This window comes from Daucus carota, chromosome 6 (genome assembly GCF_001625215.2).
Source record: "Daucus carota subsp. sativus chromosome 6, DH1 v3.0, whole genome shotgun sequence".
NCBI classification, from domain to species: Eukaryota; Viridiplantae; Streptophyta; class Magnoliopsida; order Apiales; family Apiaceae; genus Daucus; species Daucus carota.
Genome location: NC_030386.2, coordinates 8,309,888 through 8,324,379, shown reverse-complemented (window position 1 = coordinate 8,324,379; position 14,492 = coordinate 8,309,888). Strand labels below are relative to the sequence as shown.

The 14,492-nt window shown below is 31.9% G+C and overlaps 1 protein-coding gene and 1 long non-coding RNA gene across 2 annotated transcripts; one reads left to right on the top strand and one right to left on the bottom strand.

The window, feature by feature from the left end:
- The first annotated feature begins 546 nt into the window (after nucleotides 1–546).
- LOC108226538 (uncharacterized) lies at nucleotides 547–5,191 on the top strand. The gene is made up of 11 exons (XM_017401508.2): nucleotides 547–754; nucleotides 1,025–1,196; nucleotides 1,386–1,460; nucleotides 1,553–1,790; nucleotides 1,886–1,995; nucleotides 3,213–3,246; nucleotides 3,369–3,415; nucleotides 3,523–3,654; nucleotides 4,272–4,336; nucleotides 4,419–4,488; nucleotides 4,580–5,191. The coding sequence occupies exons 1-11, from the start codon at nucleotides 661–663 to the stop codon at nucleotides 4,746–4,748; spliced, it is 1,206 nt and encodes a 401-aa protein (XP_017256997.1). The 5' UTR covers nucleotides 547–660; the 3' UTR covers nucleotides 4,749–5,191.
- Nucleotides 5,192–11,620: 6,429 nt separating this feature from the next.
- On the bottom strand, nucleotides 11,621–12,439 carry LOC108227056 (uncharacterized). Its single transcript, XR_001807781.2, has 3 exons — nucleotides 12,295–12,439; nucleotides 12,051–12,198; nucleotides 11,621–11,943 (listed from the first exon to the last, which is right to left on the bottom strand). It is a non-coding gene; the product is annotated as an uncharacterized LOC108227056 (long non-coding RNA).
- Between the last annotated feature and the right edge of the window lie 2,053 nt (nucleotides 12,440–14,492).

Below are 14,492 nucleotides of genomic sequence, written 5' to 3'. Positions count from 1 at the left end.
AGTTGTCATCTTACATATTTAATATATTTAATATATTTAATTTATTTTACTGATCTAAAGGTAATGAAATTTTTTTATTGTTTAATTAAAATATCAATTTGGCAAATACTTCATTCATTAATCAAGATTTAACAGTGTTCTAAAAATCCCCGATTTAACTGATTAATTCTCGATTAATCCCCGATTAATCCCCTGTAAGGTCGGCCACCGATTCGATTTTCGAAATCCGATTAATCCTTATGTATATTTCTTAATCGAAGTATATATGATAAATTATTAATATTAAAATACTATATTACTTTAAATATGAAAAACTATAGAGTTTATGAATATAGTAAATATATTAATTACTAAATAGTTAATATAATAATAACTAAATATTAACTAATATTTTAATATTAAAATAAATCCGATTTTGACTCCAATTAATTTTTGATTAATTCCTGAATTGGTAGGTCAACCGATTAGGTCTCATTTCCGATTAGGTAAGCACTTCCGGACCCGAGTTAAACAAATTGATTTGCAAATGTGAAACCTGAGCGCGGCAAAATTTAGATCTCCCTCCAAATTGCAGAACCTTATACAGCATAAACGAAAACTTATTGTTGACACAATAGAAACACAGTTGTGACTTGTGAGACTCAACACAAAAACAGGGCCATGTCGACAAAAGCAGACGATTTAGATCTCCTTCTTTCCCTCCAAGACAGGGTTTTAGAAACCCCACCTGCTTCTCCTTCCGCCCCACCCTCCGGTATGTCTCAATCTTTGTTTATATTCACATTTTCACGTCTTAAACTAACAGTTTCTCATTTTCTGCTCTTTTTTTAAAAATATAAATCATTGTTGGGTTTGTCAAGATTTACTGGAATGAATGTGGGTTTTGTTTGATTTATCTTTACTTGTTTCCATATGTATATTGCACTTTTTTGTCTATGTATTTTAGGGTTGAAAGATTTGATTTTTATTAATGATTTGTTAGTTTGGGAATTAATGATTTTGGGGTTGCTTTGAAATTGCACAGGGTATTTATCCGATGATGCATCACCTAAGCGAGGGGGAGATGTTGATATGTCTGTGTTCAGGAATGCAGTCCAAGATTGTCTCGATTATGAACCTGAAACCAGCAAGAAGGAGATTAAATCCAAAAACTCAACTAATGGCAGTGTTGAGAAGTTTTCGGGGTTGCGAATTAGGTAATTACAAGCCTTTATTCAGGGTACCAAAATTCGGGGGAGGGGATATAAACCTTTGTAGAGACAAATATATGTAGCTAACAGGAAACCAATTACTGTGATTGCAAGCCTTAAGTGAATAAGTTATGCTTGCGAATTTCAATATTCTTCTCTTTTTCATTCACCTTTTTTACATTTTTCATTTTTCAGGAACGAATTAGTCTCTCCTGTGGAACTGGCAAACCGCTTTTCGGATATTCGGTTTATCCGATTACCAGCAATAAAGTAATTTGCTGCAGCTAAATGAAATGTATTTTGTTTTTTTAGTGATATACTTCTCATTTTATTTGTGATGGTTTTGTACTCTTTGATTTTAGGAAGCTTCTTGTGGGGGATACACTTTCTGGATGCTGGGCAACTGTTGGAGTATTAACTGAGAAAGGGGAACAAAGAATGAGTTCCACAGGGAAGCCCTACTGTATCTGGAAAGTTGGAAGCTTAGATGAAGATACTGCTTCTGTGTTCCTGTTTGGTACTGCTTATCAGAAAAATTCTAAAGATGAAGTTGGTTCAGTTTTTGCTTTTCTCAGTTGCGGTGCTCGCAAGGATAATTCGGTAACTAATTTTTTGGCCTGATATAATATCTTTTCATCTTAATAATCATAAGGTTTTCCTTTTGTTTTGAATATTTCTATATTTTTATTTTGCAGAAAGTAGGTTGTTCTTTGAGTGTGTACAATGCTAGTCAAATATTAAAATTGGGCACATCTGTCGATTATGTAGTTTGCAAAGGCAACGATTGCAAAACTGTGATCAATAGGTAAATTACTTGATCCTTTATCTGTCTTTTTGACATGTATGGTATACTATACTCACTAGATGCTGTATAATTAATCATAGTCCTTGTGTAAGTGCATTGTTTAGTGACATAAGTTTGAAAAGATGTGCAACACCAGAATATTGTTTACTTGATAACCTTAATGATTTTTATGCAAGCAATAATATTCATTACTGTAAATATTATTTTTTGATTCATGAATAATCTTTCCTACTCTTTCAAGGCTATTGGAATGAGGCAGTTGCTTTAATTTTTTATCCTCAAATGCATGCTTTAAAATATGTTGAACAATTGCTATTGAATATATGGGAGTTTGGTCATAATTATCACAAACATTTCATCCACTATGTGTATATATTTTCTAGCAAGTATATGCTTTTACAGAGTAGCAACGAAACCGTTGCTAGGATGAGTTGCTGCTCCCACACTGGCCCTGCCATAGGGCAGTTCCTTAGAATTTGTAGGCTGTTTTTTCCCACCGGGAAAGTAGCCTGATCTGTCAGAAATATGTGCTATTGTGCGAATGTATGATAACAATATATTCTCATATAGAAATTGTAATAATGATAAACTTTGGCATTCTTAAGTTCCCATATGCAGCTTAAAGTTGGTCAACATATGATCAAGATTAACTCCAATTCATTATTATCCAGTGGCTTATTCCCGCTCCTTTATATCTGAACAATGTCATAGTTGCTACCTATATATATCGGTGCTTTCTCTTTTTTAACATTTGATACTAACATTTATGCACAAAGGTGAATATTAAATAGCATCTTGATTCTTGACATACAGTAGAGAATGTATTTCTATCAGTCTCCTGCATTGATGTACAATAAAATGGCTACTCAGCTCAAATATGTTTCTCTCTGTGTGACTGCTGATCACTGATGCCTGCTGGTGTTTGTTCAGCCATAAGAGACCAAGCCCATGTATAATTATAAAAAAAAATTAAAACAGTACGTGTTACAACAATTTATTACTTTGGTGGCACAGCAACATGAATTACTGCTTCTGTATTTTCATTAGAAGTAATTAAAATGGAACTGACTTGATGGTCATACGGTAATTGAGAAACTTCTAAAATATAAACAGGACCACAAGTTTTGTGATACTACAAATTTTTGTTAAAAAGTTTTCTTTATATTGAAGCCAAAAATTCACAATAGACTAATTTACATATTTTTGTGTAATTACAGGCGCCAGGGAATATATTGCAAATACCATAAATTGGTGAGTAATCAAGACCTAATCTTGGATGCATTATCAAGGCTATTTTTTGTTTCCTAACACAATTCTTTAAATTTTCATTAAATCTCAAATATATGGTGTTCTGCATGTGACCTTGCTTGTAGAAAGCATCTGAGAAGTATACGAATTCAAGAACAGAACTCAAAGGAGGGTAAGCTATTATTGCTGAGCAAGAAACAAAAATTTATGCTATAGGACATGTTCTATGCTTTTACTTCGAGAACTTGTTTACATTAATTATACCTTGATTTGATACAGGAATTTAAGAATGTCCTTGAACAATCATCACAAGTCCGAAGGTATATATGTAGTAGATCCACATGCTCAGAAAAAAAATTTAGCAAAGCCAAATCAAGTACTGTCGGTAGAAGGACTGAAAAAGGCTTTAAGGTATGTGGATTATATAATATGCACATCCCTGCACCATCTCATCTTCAGTAGGCTATTTAAAATTTACTTCGGTTGCATAGTAGTTTTATATATGTGATGTGTTTAGATATAATCAAATTTAGCCTCCAACTATATATTAGGTGAGTCATATTTGTTTTTCTGTAAATAAAATTAAGTATACTGGGTATGCCATTAGAGTCTGGAGAGAGTGACATGACGGGAGACATTATCCTTACTCAGAGTGAAGAAATGGTTTCTGTGGAGTCCCCTGGCTTTTGAAATATTGTATATCTTGTGAGTTGTTAGTCTTACTTACTGATTGTGAATCAGGTATAATAAACTACGTCTTTACATCGAATTTCTTTTCTAAATCTTACTTATTCTTTAAATCTTTTATATTTAAGTAGTAAATCTTTTGACTTGGCCACGTAGATATTTCCTCCCATCTTCTCAAAGTTTCACAGGCTGTAAACCAGCGCTGCATGTTTATAGAGTTTTTAGTTTAAGATGTTTTGTAGTAAGAATTGATCTTGGTCAATATAATGAATATATGAACTATGCATAGATACTGATGGATATGTGAATGGATACTGATGAACTATGATGATAAAAACCAGTAATGCAGGTAGAGTAACAACAAATGAATACTCCCAAGGAATCAGGTTCCTTACACAAATTACAGGTCAGAATTTATTCATCTCATTTAATTTCAAATGCAAGAATCTATCGTAGTCTACCGATGTATTTACATGTCCAAGATACAGCAATGGGGGATTCAAAAACTATAAAAAGAGGTCCTGCACTAAACAAGCCACTACATTCTGCACAAAAGAGGTAATGAAAAAAATGTTATCCTCAGTATGCAGTGACCAATTTTTGTATTCCGTCACAACTTTCATTTAGAAATAATTCTATCTATGTCAAGGTCATCATCATCGTTTGTGGGATCGGAAGTGCCAGTAAAAGGAACAAGTCAACCTCTGAATGCGAAAAGAACAAAAACTGAGAAAAGGCAGCATTCACCAAAGGAAACCAACCAGACCAAAGAAAAGATGATTGAACTCGAATTCGTTAGTTCAGATGAAGAAATCTGAGTCGTGAACCGTGATAGTAAGCAATTTATGTTCTCATTTGAAATTCATCTTGAGGGAACATAAAAAGTAATGGTCAAGAGTGCAGCTTATTGCACTGCAGCTATAAAGAAAAGGCTAAGTGGATGGAATGTAGTTTCCAACTTGGACTTTCTCCTAGTTGTATAGCATTTTCTTCAAAGTAAACGGGTCTGCTATGATAACTTCTGGACATCGTTTTCACCAGACTAAAACATCCCTATTCAAGTGGAACTTAAAATTTTATGGTAACTTTCTAATGTTGGCATAATAAGCGTAGTAGATGCTCAATTTTGTAAGTTCTCAGTCTGCTTCTTTTCTTCTTCATTCTTAATTTTCTTTTTTTCCCCCTTTTTTGTGAAATAGTCTGCTGCTTGCTTTTCTTTGTACTTGTAGAACTCTGAACTTTAAAGTACCTAATTGATTGAGATACTCATACTACTTTGGGAGCTGATCCTTGGCCATCAATGGCTAGTAAGCTCTTATATGGCCTTCAGTTTCAGCCGTTGGATCTTTGCTCCCTCTTACCAGCACATAATTTTTACTGGAAGGAGGTATGGCATCTAGTAAAAAATAGTTATGGGAAGGAGGTATGTCTCCGGGCAAAAAATTTGTGCCGGTAAGGAAGGAGCAGAATTTATAGTCCCGGACAGATCCTACGGCTGGAAAAGTTGATGGCTTGATAAAAGTTCTTGGCCAGGGTGATCCCACTACTTTGAGGGGTGTATTCGATTGGGATTTTAATAGATTGTTTTTAGTTTATGGATTTTAATGGATTGTATGTTGTTGTTAAAATGTCGCAGAGTTGATAGGATTTAAGCACAATGCTTCTAAATCCTATTGATTTTGGTGGGATTTCAAAAAACTTAAAATACGCTGAAAAATGCCACAAAATCTATAATTTTATGAAATTCAAAAAAATCCATCAGCATTTGAATACCATCAGATTTTAATGAATTTTAAACAATCTCAATTGAATACCATTGGATTTTATAGTATAATTTGAAATCCTAATTGAATATTACCAGATTTTGTATCATAATTTAAAATCTCAATTGAATACCTCAAGAATTTAATGGATTTCAAACAATCCTAAACAAATGCCCTCAGATTTCATGAATGAAAAAAAATATTTTAAAATTCCAATCCAATACACCCCTATCATAAATCTCAATGTTCTCTTATGGCTGCCTGTGCAATTTAACAAGAAATCACCCATGATTGTAGATTGGCTGATTCATGTAGCTATTTCTTCTCTACTTTTGGTAAGCATCATCTTCTACTCCTCTAAGATCGGCATGAGTCATTCGCCTCTTTCTGAAGTCTAACAATTAAGTAACATTCTCGACTCTGGAGGTCGAGGGCTTGAACGGTTCATTTTGGTTGGGGTTTAATTCGCTGAGCGAAGGCATGATTGATTTTAGTGTTTAGGTTTACATAAAATTTACTCACAGTTTTCTACAAATGACACTAGATATTTGAACTTTTTTCTGCAATCATTTTTCCTTTTGGTTGTGTCTTTCAAATATGCTTTCACCCAGTGATGTCGTTTTACATACATATTTTCAACCTATTTCCAAGACTTTGCCATATTCTTTTGAGACTCGATTAATTCTTCTTTATTTGGCTTGTTTTTCTCACATAACATGATCTAACTTTTCTCAGATTTTTCGATAGTTTTAGACTTCTTACACCAAGTGTTATAATCTTCACTAAATGTCCGGAAAACACATTGTAGTAAGCGAATATGTTCACACTCATGAAGTCCAAGATGCCATCTACAATACCGATGATGTGACTGTGGAAACATCCTAGCAATGATATTACATATAGCAGGATCCTGATCAGTAATAATTGCCCCAAAAGCTTGATTTCCCATGCATTTTAACCGCTGATCAAATAACCAAATAAAAGTTTCTTCTTGTTCATCTGAAAGTAGCGCACAACTGAATAAAATGGATTGTCTGTGATGATTGGCACCTGAAAGGTGTAAACAACATCGAAAAATTATTGTCTTATATGTGACATCAAATACTATCACATCAGAAAATGTCATATAAGATCTTCTAGCTCTTGCATCACACCAAAAATTACTTCCGCAATTTTGTGTGTCATCGACTTGAATATATAATAAAATTCATAATCTCTTGCCTCCCATTCTAAAAATTTTTGTATGACAATCAGGCACTCTTTACCAATGTTATTCTTCCTTATAATTTTCAAATAATCTGAATAATGTTGAGGTGTCACGACATCTACAGCACAACCATTCGCGGTATTAATAATCCGAGATATTTTGGCAGGTCCAATACCACAACCGTGAATACTTTCAATTAATTTTTTGCATGTAGATTTTTGATGAGACTTGTTATGCGGCTGCAATTTCTTTTTCTTGTTTGGGCTATTTAGTAGGTCATGTGAATGACAATTACTAAATTTCTTGATCTTCCAAGACCTACTCTTACTTAGAACAATTTCCATACGAGCTTTGCAACCACATCTATTTTCTCGCCGACGCTTTACATCTTTCTCACTATTCTGCACTATTTTTTTGTAACCTTCTCTATTGCATACAAAAGTTCTTCTTATAATAACATCACTATTTCTAGACTTGTAAGTAGAATACCTTCGAATTGCAAATCCGTTTGTCAAAGAAAAAGTATAGTAAGTCTTCTGGTATAGAACCACTGGATGATTGATGATTCCCTGAATCAACAACCATTTCTTTGATTGATTATCTCACTTGTGTTGATCATGGTATGTGAATACTGATATGATGTGAAAGTCACGTATTGTTTTCATAAAATGTGGGTGTGTATTGTTTTTCATAAAACGTGGGTGGTTTAGGGTTTTATATAAAATTACGTGTTTTCCTGTCGTTTCAACTTATTTAAGAAATATGCTTATATCAGGTTTATCTTATATCCCTTTTTCTCAATAAAGAAAGAAAGTTTTAGAAAAATATCAAACAATGACACGCTAACAAGAAAAATCATTGAGCTATGTAACTTGCGGCGTTTGATGGAAGTTGGGATACATAAGAACTGTGAGTTACATAGCTTAAATAAAAAGTTGTACAACCAAATACTGTAACTTAGATCAGCTCTAAAGAGATTGAAGTTACAATGGTGGGTTACATCAAACCAAACGAGGCCTAGATGTATGTGATATGAATTGAATATGCAAATTTAACTAAGCCCTTTTATTCAGAAGAATTCTGTCTTTTTCGATCGTGGCCGGTGGGATGGAAGTGGACAAACTATCATGCGAAACCGGCTTAGTGAACATCGGAAAGCCAACATCTAGGAAGAAGCGGACTAAAAGACCCGCTTTCGACCCATCTGCCTCATTATGGGTCACAGTTCTGAGGCCCATTAACACTTGGCCTCCGGAATTTAATCCCGGCCTCTGCTTTTTCGTAGTAATTTCATCATGTAGGACTCCCTAGTATTTAACTTTACATGCCGGGAGAATAATACTTTATTGTGATAAAAATGTTGCTCATATTCTTCTTTGACCGTCCAACTCAACAGAGTCATGACTGCATTTTACAAAACCATGTTCTGATTAATATTAGTGAAATTTCTTAAAAAAAATATTAGTGTAATTTATATACTTAATTTAGATAAACCGATCTTGTACTTATCTCTATGTCAGATAAAATATAAACATATTGATGATTTTAGTGTGATGATTTATGTGCATATAACGAGTTTCATTATTATTAGTAGTGTGAGTCAAATCAATCATACATGATCAATTAAAATTTGATAAAATTTTTGAAAACAATTTTTGAGATATTTTACATTCTTTTTGTAACCTGAAATAATATATTTATTTATTAAGAATTACGTTCGTGATCAGCTCTGCATTTTCAAGAGAATGAAAACTCTGTATCGTGTATTTATATCCGACGAGTAAATATGAAAATAAACCAAATATATATAATAAAATACTCCCTCCATCTCAATTTAGATGAGCCTTTTGTTCATTTCACACATATTAAGAAATATTAAATGATTGTTTCTTTTTTGATCTTTGCCCATATTAATTGTGTTGACTTCTTATTGTATATTAGCTTAGTGATACATTGGAATGATAAATAAGAGAGGACAATGATGAAAAATGGTTGATAAATATGCATCGAAAAGAGAGAAGCTCAATTATTTTGAAATAAAATTTTTTTCCAAAAAACTAGCTAATTTGATTTGGGATGGAGGGAGTATCTACATATATGCTAAAGTTCGTCCAACTTGAGAGTGTCGCACGGAAACATGTCTATTTTGCAAGCCAAGTGGCTGACGATATTTGACCTGAATAGTCTTGGTCAACTCATCTTGTTCTTTCTTTGCATCAACTTAAGTTGAGATGAGAGAGACCCTTGGCCAACTCGATAATAAAAATCAATATTTTTATCAATATACACGTACCCTTTGGACACATGAAAATTGATGTTTATAATTTATAACTAAAACCGGTATTTAAATTATTAATAATTTTCTACGTGTTATGCTCGTCTCAGCCCCGGAGCAAAATAAGCGGGGTTTAGATTTCTGTGCGAAATATCAGAATTTGGGCCATTAATTTTGTTTTATATAAATTTTAAATAAAATTAATTAGAGACACATAACAAAAGTAAATATACTAGTATAAATTCACCTAAATCTGTTTTTACACATACATTACAGAAAAAGCATCTACAATATTTTTAATATGTATAATTATGTTTTTATTATGTTATAATTTTACAATATATACATAAAAATGTAAGGAGTTACAAATTTGAGATTTCTTTATTTTTTTAGAGTTTATGCAGTGCTCGCCAAGCACGACCCCTCCCTATCTTTAAAACTCAAAACGAGTCGTAATTTTTGAGATGTCTAAACTCAATTTACATTTTAAGCTCATGAAATAGTGGGTTATACCATTCTTGACTTTTTTAAAAAAAGAAGATGTTCTCTATTTATAAAAATATAAATATAACTTTTAGCAAATAATATCATGTTTTCAAATTTCATTTATAACCAATTTAATTTTAATATATGTATATGATGATATGAAACAGAGAGCAAAATGTATACACTGCTTGTTGTCAACAGTTAACAGTCTAATCATGGGAAGACACTAGACAGCTCTTTGTTTTGTGCATCTATTTAAGACGTATTTTACACGTTAACCATCAGATTTTTTACCGGATAGAAATCCATTTATTGACCAAACCGGTGATTTAGACACAAGGCGGCTTTGACCTATTTTAAGTTAAACCTCGATGTCTAATATTTTGTTTTACTCCTGTATAATTTGATGGGTTAAGATTAATATATACCCGTCATAACAGCTTAATAAATTAAACATGTTCGAGATTGATTGAATTAATTAAAATAAAACGTATATTTTCACCGTGTATTGCAAAATCAAGCGGCTTTCATGTTTCTTTGTACAAAAAGATATACTGCAAGTTTCTTTAACACACTAAGTCAGTAACCGGAGTCCTCATTTTTCGTATGCAATTGAAGATTCTTAAAATGTACATCTTCTGTTGGAATGAGAAGTATACGTTCAAGAAGGTTCGTGTAAAATATAGTAAAATATTGTTTTGAATTTTTAAAATAGAAGTTTAAACATCTCATTTTTATTCAGAAAAAATAAAATTTAAAAAAATTTACGTTAAAAGAGTCTTAAAAAGCATGTCAAAAATTAACGTATATAATTTATTGGGACAGAGAGAGTATATATCTATTTGAGGTTTTCTATAATAAAAATATTAGTTATAAATTTTTATATACAAAAATATTTTAGAAAAATGTCAAATTAAACTATTTTATATAAATTCGAAATTACATATAAAAAGGACAATTTCTGTTAAAATATATTTAATTTTTGTTTAAATATTATCTTCATCATTTACCTACATATTTATAGTATACGACTAAAATTAAAATATTAAAATTTTGGTGGGTAGTCAATGTTTGGGTGACCTTTTCTATTTATAAAATGTTGTGAAAATCTGTTTATTGTAATTAAAATATATCATATCTTTGAACTAAAACTTAAAATTTGGTTGATTATTAATTTTTGAGAGTATGTGATAAGTGGATTTTATATCCACTTGGAAGCCTTCGTTTCGGCTTAAATCAATGGTCTGGCCTCAAGTTTTTGATATTTTTGATATGTTTTAGTGTTGTGTAGGTTTCTTGGGAGGAGGACGAAGAGGAGATTCATAGTTTTCATTGAAAAAAAACGGCGAAGCAATCGGATGCGCGAGTCAAAAGTTATGGACAAAGAAGCGGACTGCTGAATTGGCGCACCCGCACCACAATCTGGGCGCGAATTTAGGCCCGTTTTGCCTGTTTCTGATCCGTTTGAAGGCCCGATCGCTGGGGAAGTTAAAGAAAGGCTTGGGGGACTAAAAACATAACCTAGAAACATTCTAAGGAGCACGTGACGGCTACGGACACTACAAGAAATTTTACTTTTACTTACACATTGTAAAGGTAGGTAAAGATATTTTATTAGTAGATAAAAAGTTTTATCTACAAATAAAATATTGGTAACAAGTGGTAGGTAAAAGTTAGTGGGGAAAGAGTGTTTACCTACAAATATGTGTATTGGTAGGCGAATAAAATATGGGACCCATTATGATGAGTCAACAATTGACATGTCAGTAGCATACATGGCACCACTCCGTTGATCCACATGGCACCTCACACGTGATCCACGTGGCATCGAGATATTCGTTAATATGGTTTATCCAAAAGTCCATTTGGCATTCTAATATTGGTTCGTTGATGATTTTTAATATGACACAAATTATATCTAAATTCTGTAAAATTTAAAATGAATAAATTTTTAATTATAAAATATAATTCACTTTTATTAAGATTTATAACATACACATACTACAAACAATGCTTGCAAAATTACAATTAATAATAAATATGAAAATAAATATACAAATCGTACTTTACATCATCAGAAGCACTTTAAAGCTACCTCTAAGTATACACAAAACAATCTTCATATCTCATTAGACATTTATAAACTTTATCTCCATGCTGTAGTTTTATTTCACATCACCGGATTCGAGTCATGCTGCAAATTTCTTTCACATCACAGATTCAAGCCATAACTGGTAGTTCTCGTCACCATCCTTATCTAATGCTTCCATCATGGGTGTGTCCTGTAAAATATAAATTTGAAGTTCACTAATAATGCATATCATGATCATTGATAGATAAATATAACAAGACAAATTAATACAATAACATATTCTGAATGAAATATTACTTGTGAGTTAATTAACGAACTCTCTGCAATGAGAAGTTAAGGCTTCTTCTTTTTCTTCCTGACTTCCGGAGTAACAAGATGAAGACATAAATCCCAGAATGTGGCATTGCCATATTGAAAAACTAACTTGAGGCATTCGTTCAATCTTCTGTACCACAAATCCAAATTATAATGTCAACACTTAAATTAGCAAACATAATAGACATGCATGTTATAGAAAAATACAAATGAATGAAATACTTACTTAAAATTGGTCTGCTGATGATTGAGAAGATGGTTGACTTATCATAACAATTTCTTGCTCTTAATGAAATCATATCTGTATAAGCTTAAAGAAAAAGAAAGAGATAAGAATACTAGAACAGAGGTTTCAAATTCATAAAGTTACGCAAAAAGGATATCTAATTGGCAGTATAAGTCTAGCTAGACTTCAGTTTGTTAAGAAAAACAACATTTATCGTGTATCGGATATCGTGCCCACTAAAGACGTGCATGGACGGTTATCTTAGGTGCCTTCCTAAATTAAATTAATTTATTTTTAATTTAGTTTTAATATATTAAATATTAAAGTTATGAAATATTTTAGATCTTGTATTAAATACAGTTGTTTATCTCTTAAGAAATAGTTATTTTAATATATATTACCACGAATCAAATGAGTGAATAATATATTTTATATTATACTTTGTGGGGATTATTCTCTTTTTTATAAATAAATTAAATATTGATATAAATGGTAATACGAAATTTGTTTATAATAAAAATAAGATATTTTAATAATAATAATGATATATTATTATTAATCATGAATTATTTATACTTTTATTAACTTACTATATATTCAAATTAATAAGATTTTATATTTTTCATCCACACTTTAAATTACGAATGCAATATAATATAAAATGAAATATAAAAAAATGAACATAAAATTTTAAAAATAAAAGAGATGGACAGATTAGTAGAGGACACGTGATAAGCACCGCCACGTCACTTGTATAAAAGTTGTTGACTCAAGCGTGTAAATTGATTAAGTCTTTATCTACTATTTGTTTTTACAAACAAACATCCGTAGTTAAAAGTAATTTTTACCTACCCATATATATTGGTAGATAAATTATTGGTAGGTAAATATATGATTTCTTGTAGTGGGAGAAGATCGAGATCGAATTTCATAGCTTTTACTTTTGTAATTCTTCGAAGTAGGCGTAACTTTGGATGCTCGTTTCGGATTTGTTTCTTAACACTTATTCTAGTACTTTGATTTTGTTTTTCCTATTCAGTACCATGTTTACTCTTATTCCCATGATGATGAGAAGTTTGATTATGAACTAATCATTATCGTGGGATTCTAGCGGATTTATATATGGATTTCAGTAGTTAATTTGCCTTAATTATTTGTGTGATGAATGTTGATTTCTTCGTATTGGTTGTGCTTATTCGTCTTGGATGCGTAGCTAACATCTTAGATTGTTTGTTAATCTTTACTGAAGCGACAGTGGGTATATTGATTTAGAACTTGTCATGCGAACATAGGATTATGTATTCGATACATGATTAGTGGTGTAATTTTAACCATCTTGCATCGCCCTATGTAATCTTGATAGATAACTTGTTCTTCAACCGTTAAGTTTTCAAATTCTATAGACATATAGGGTCTAAGCATAATTGGTGTCTATTTACCTTCTATCTTAATTGTGGATGTGTAGCAGTATGGTGCACGTATAACGACAGTTAGCGTGTATCAGTTTCGTGTTATCTGATTAGTTATCAACCATCACATATCGATAAGGCATAACTCTGAATGAAGTATATACCATGTTTTATTCTCATAAGTAATCCAGTTTAATCACTTAGTTTAATATTCGTAGTTCAGTAATTCGATTCTATTAGTTAATTTAGATAAAAACCAACCAACTCGTACATTGTCTGAGCATTGGATAATAATCATACATTGGTGCATAAGTGTATATTTCTGAATACACCAGTCTCTGTGGGAACGAACTGAATTTGATTCTATACTACTTGTGACCACATACGCTTGCGTGATTTTGTGCGAACAGTATGTTTATATGTCATTACACAAACAAACATTTACGCGTTTAAAATAGTAAACAGAAAGTCTAAACCAACTTTTTAAAAGAAAAAGAAGAAGACAGTCTAAACAAACAGATTCGTGATCTGGAAATGCAGGTTGGTTGCTTAAGTAACACTAATTTGTTCGCGCATACATTCCCGCCTAAGTAATGCAAGACTGCATGAGCATTAAACAATTAAATCAAGATTATCTCAACTAATAGATCCCATTATGCTAATAAGATCACCCACCCTGATACTCACTATTCAACTACAGAATTTGGTGGTATTATTTGTTAGTTGGGAGCAGGTTTTCATATAGAGCTGCGACTTCTGTTTAATATATGTCTCTCTATTACTTTAAAT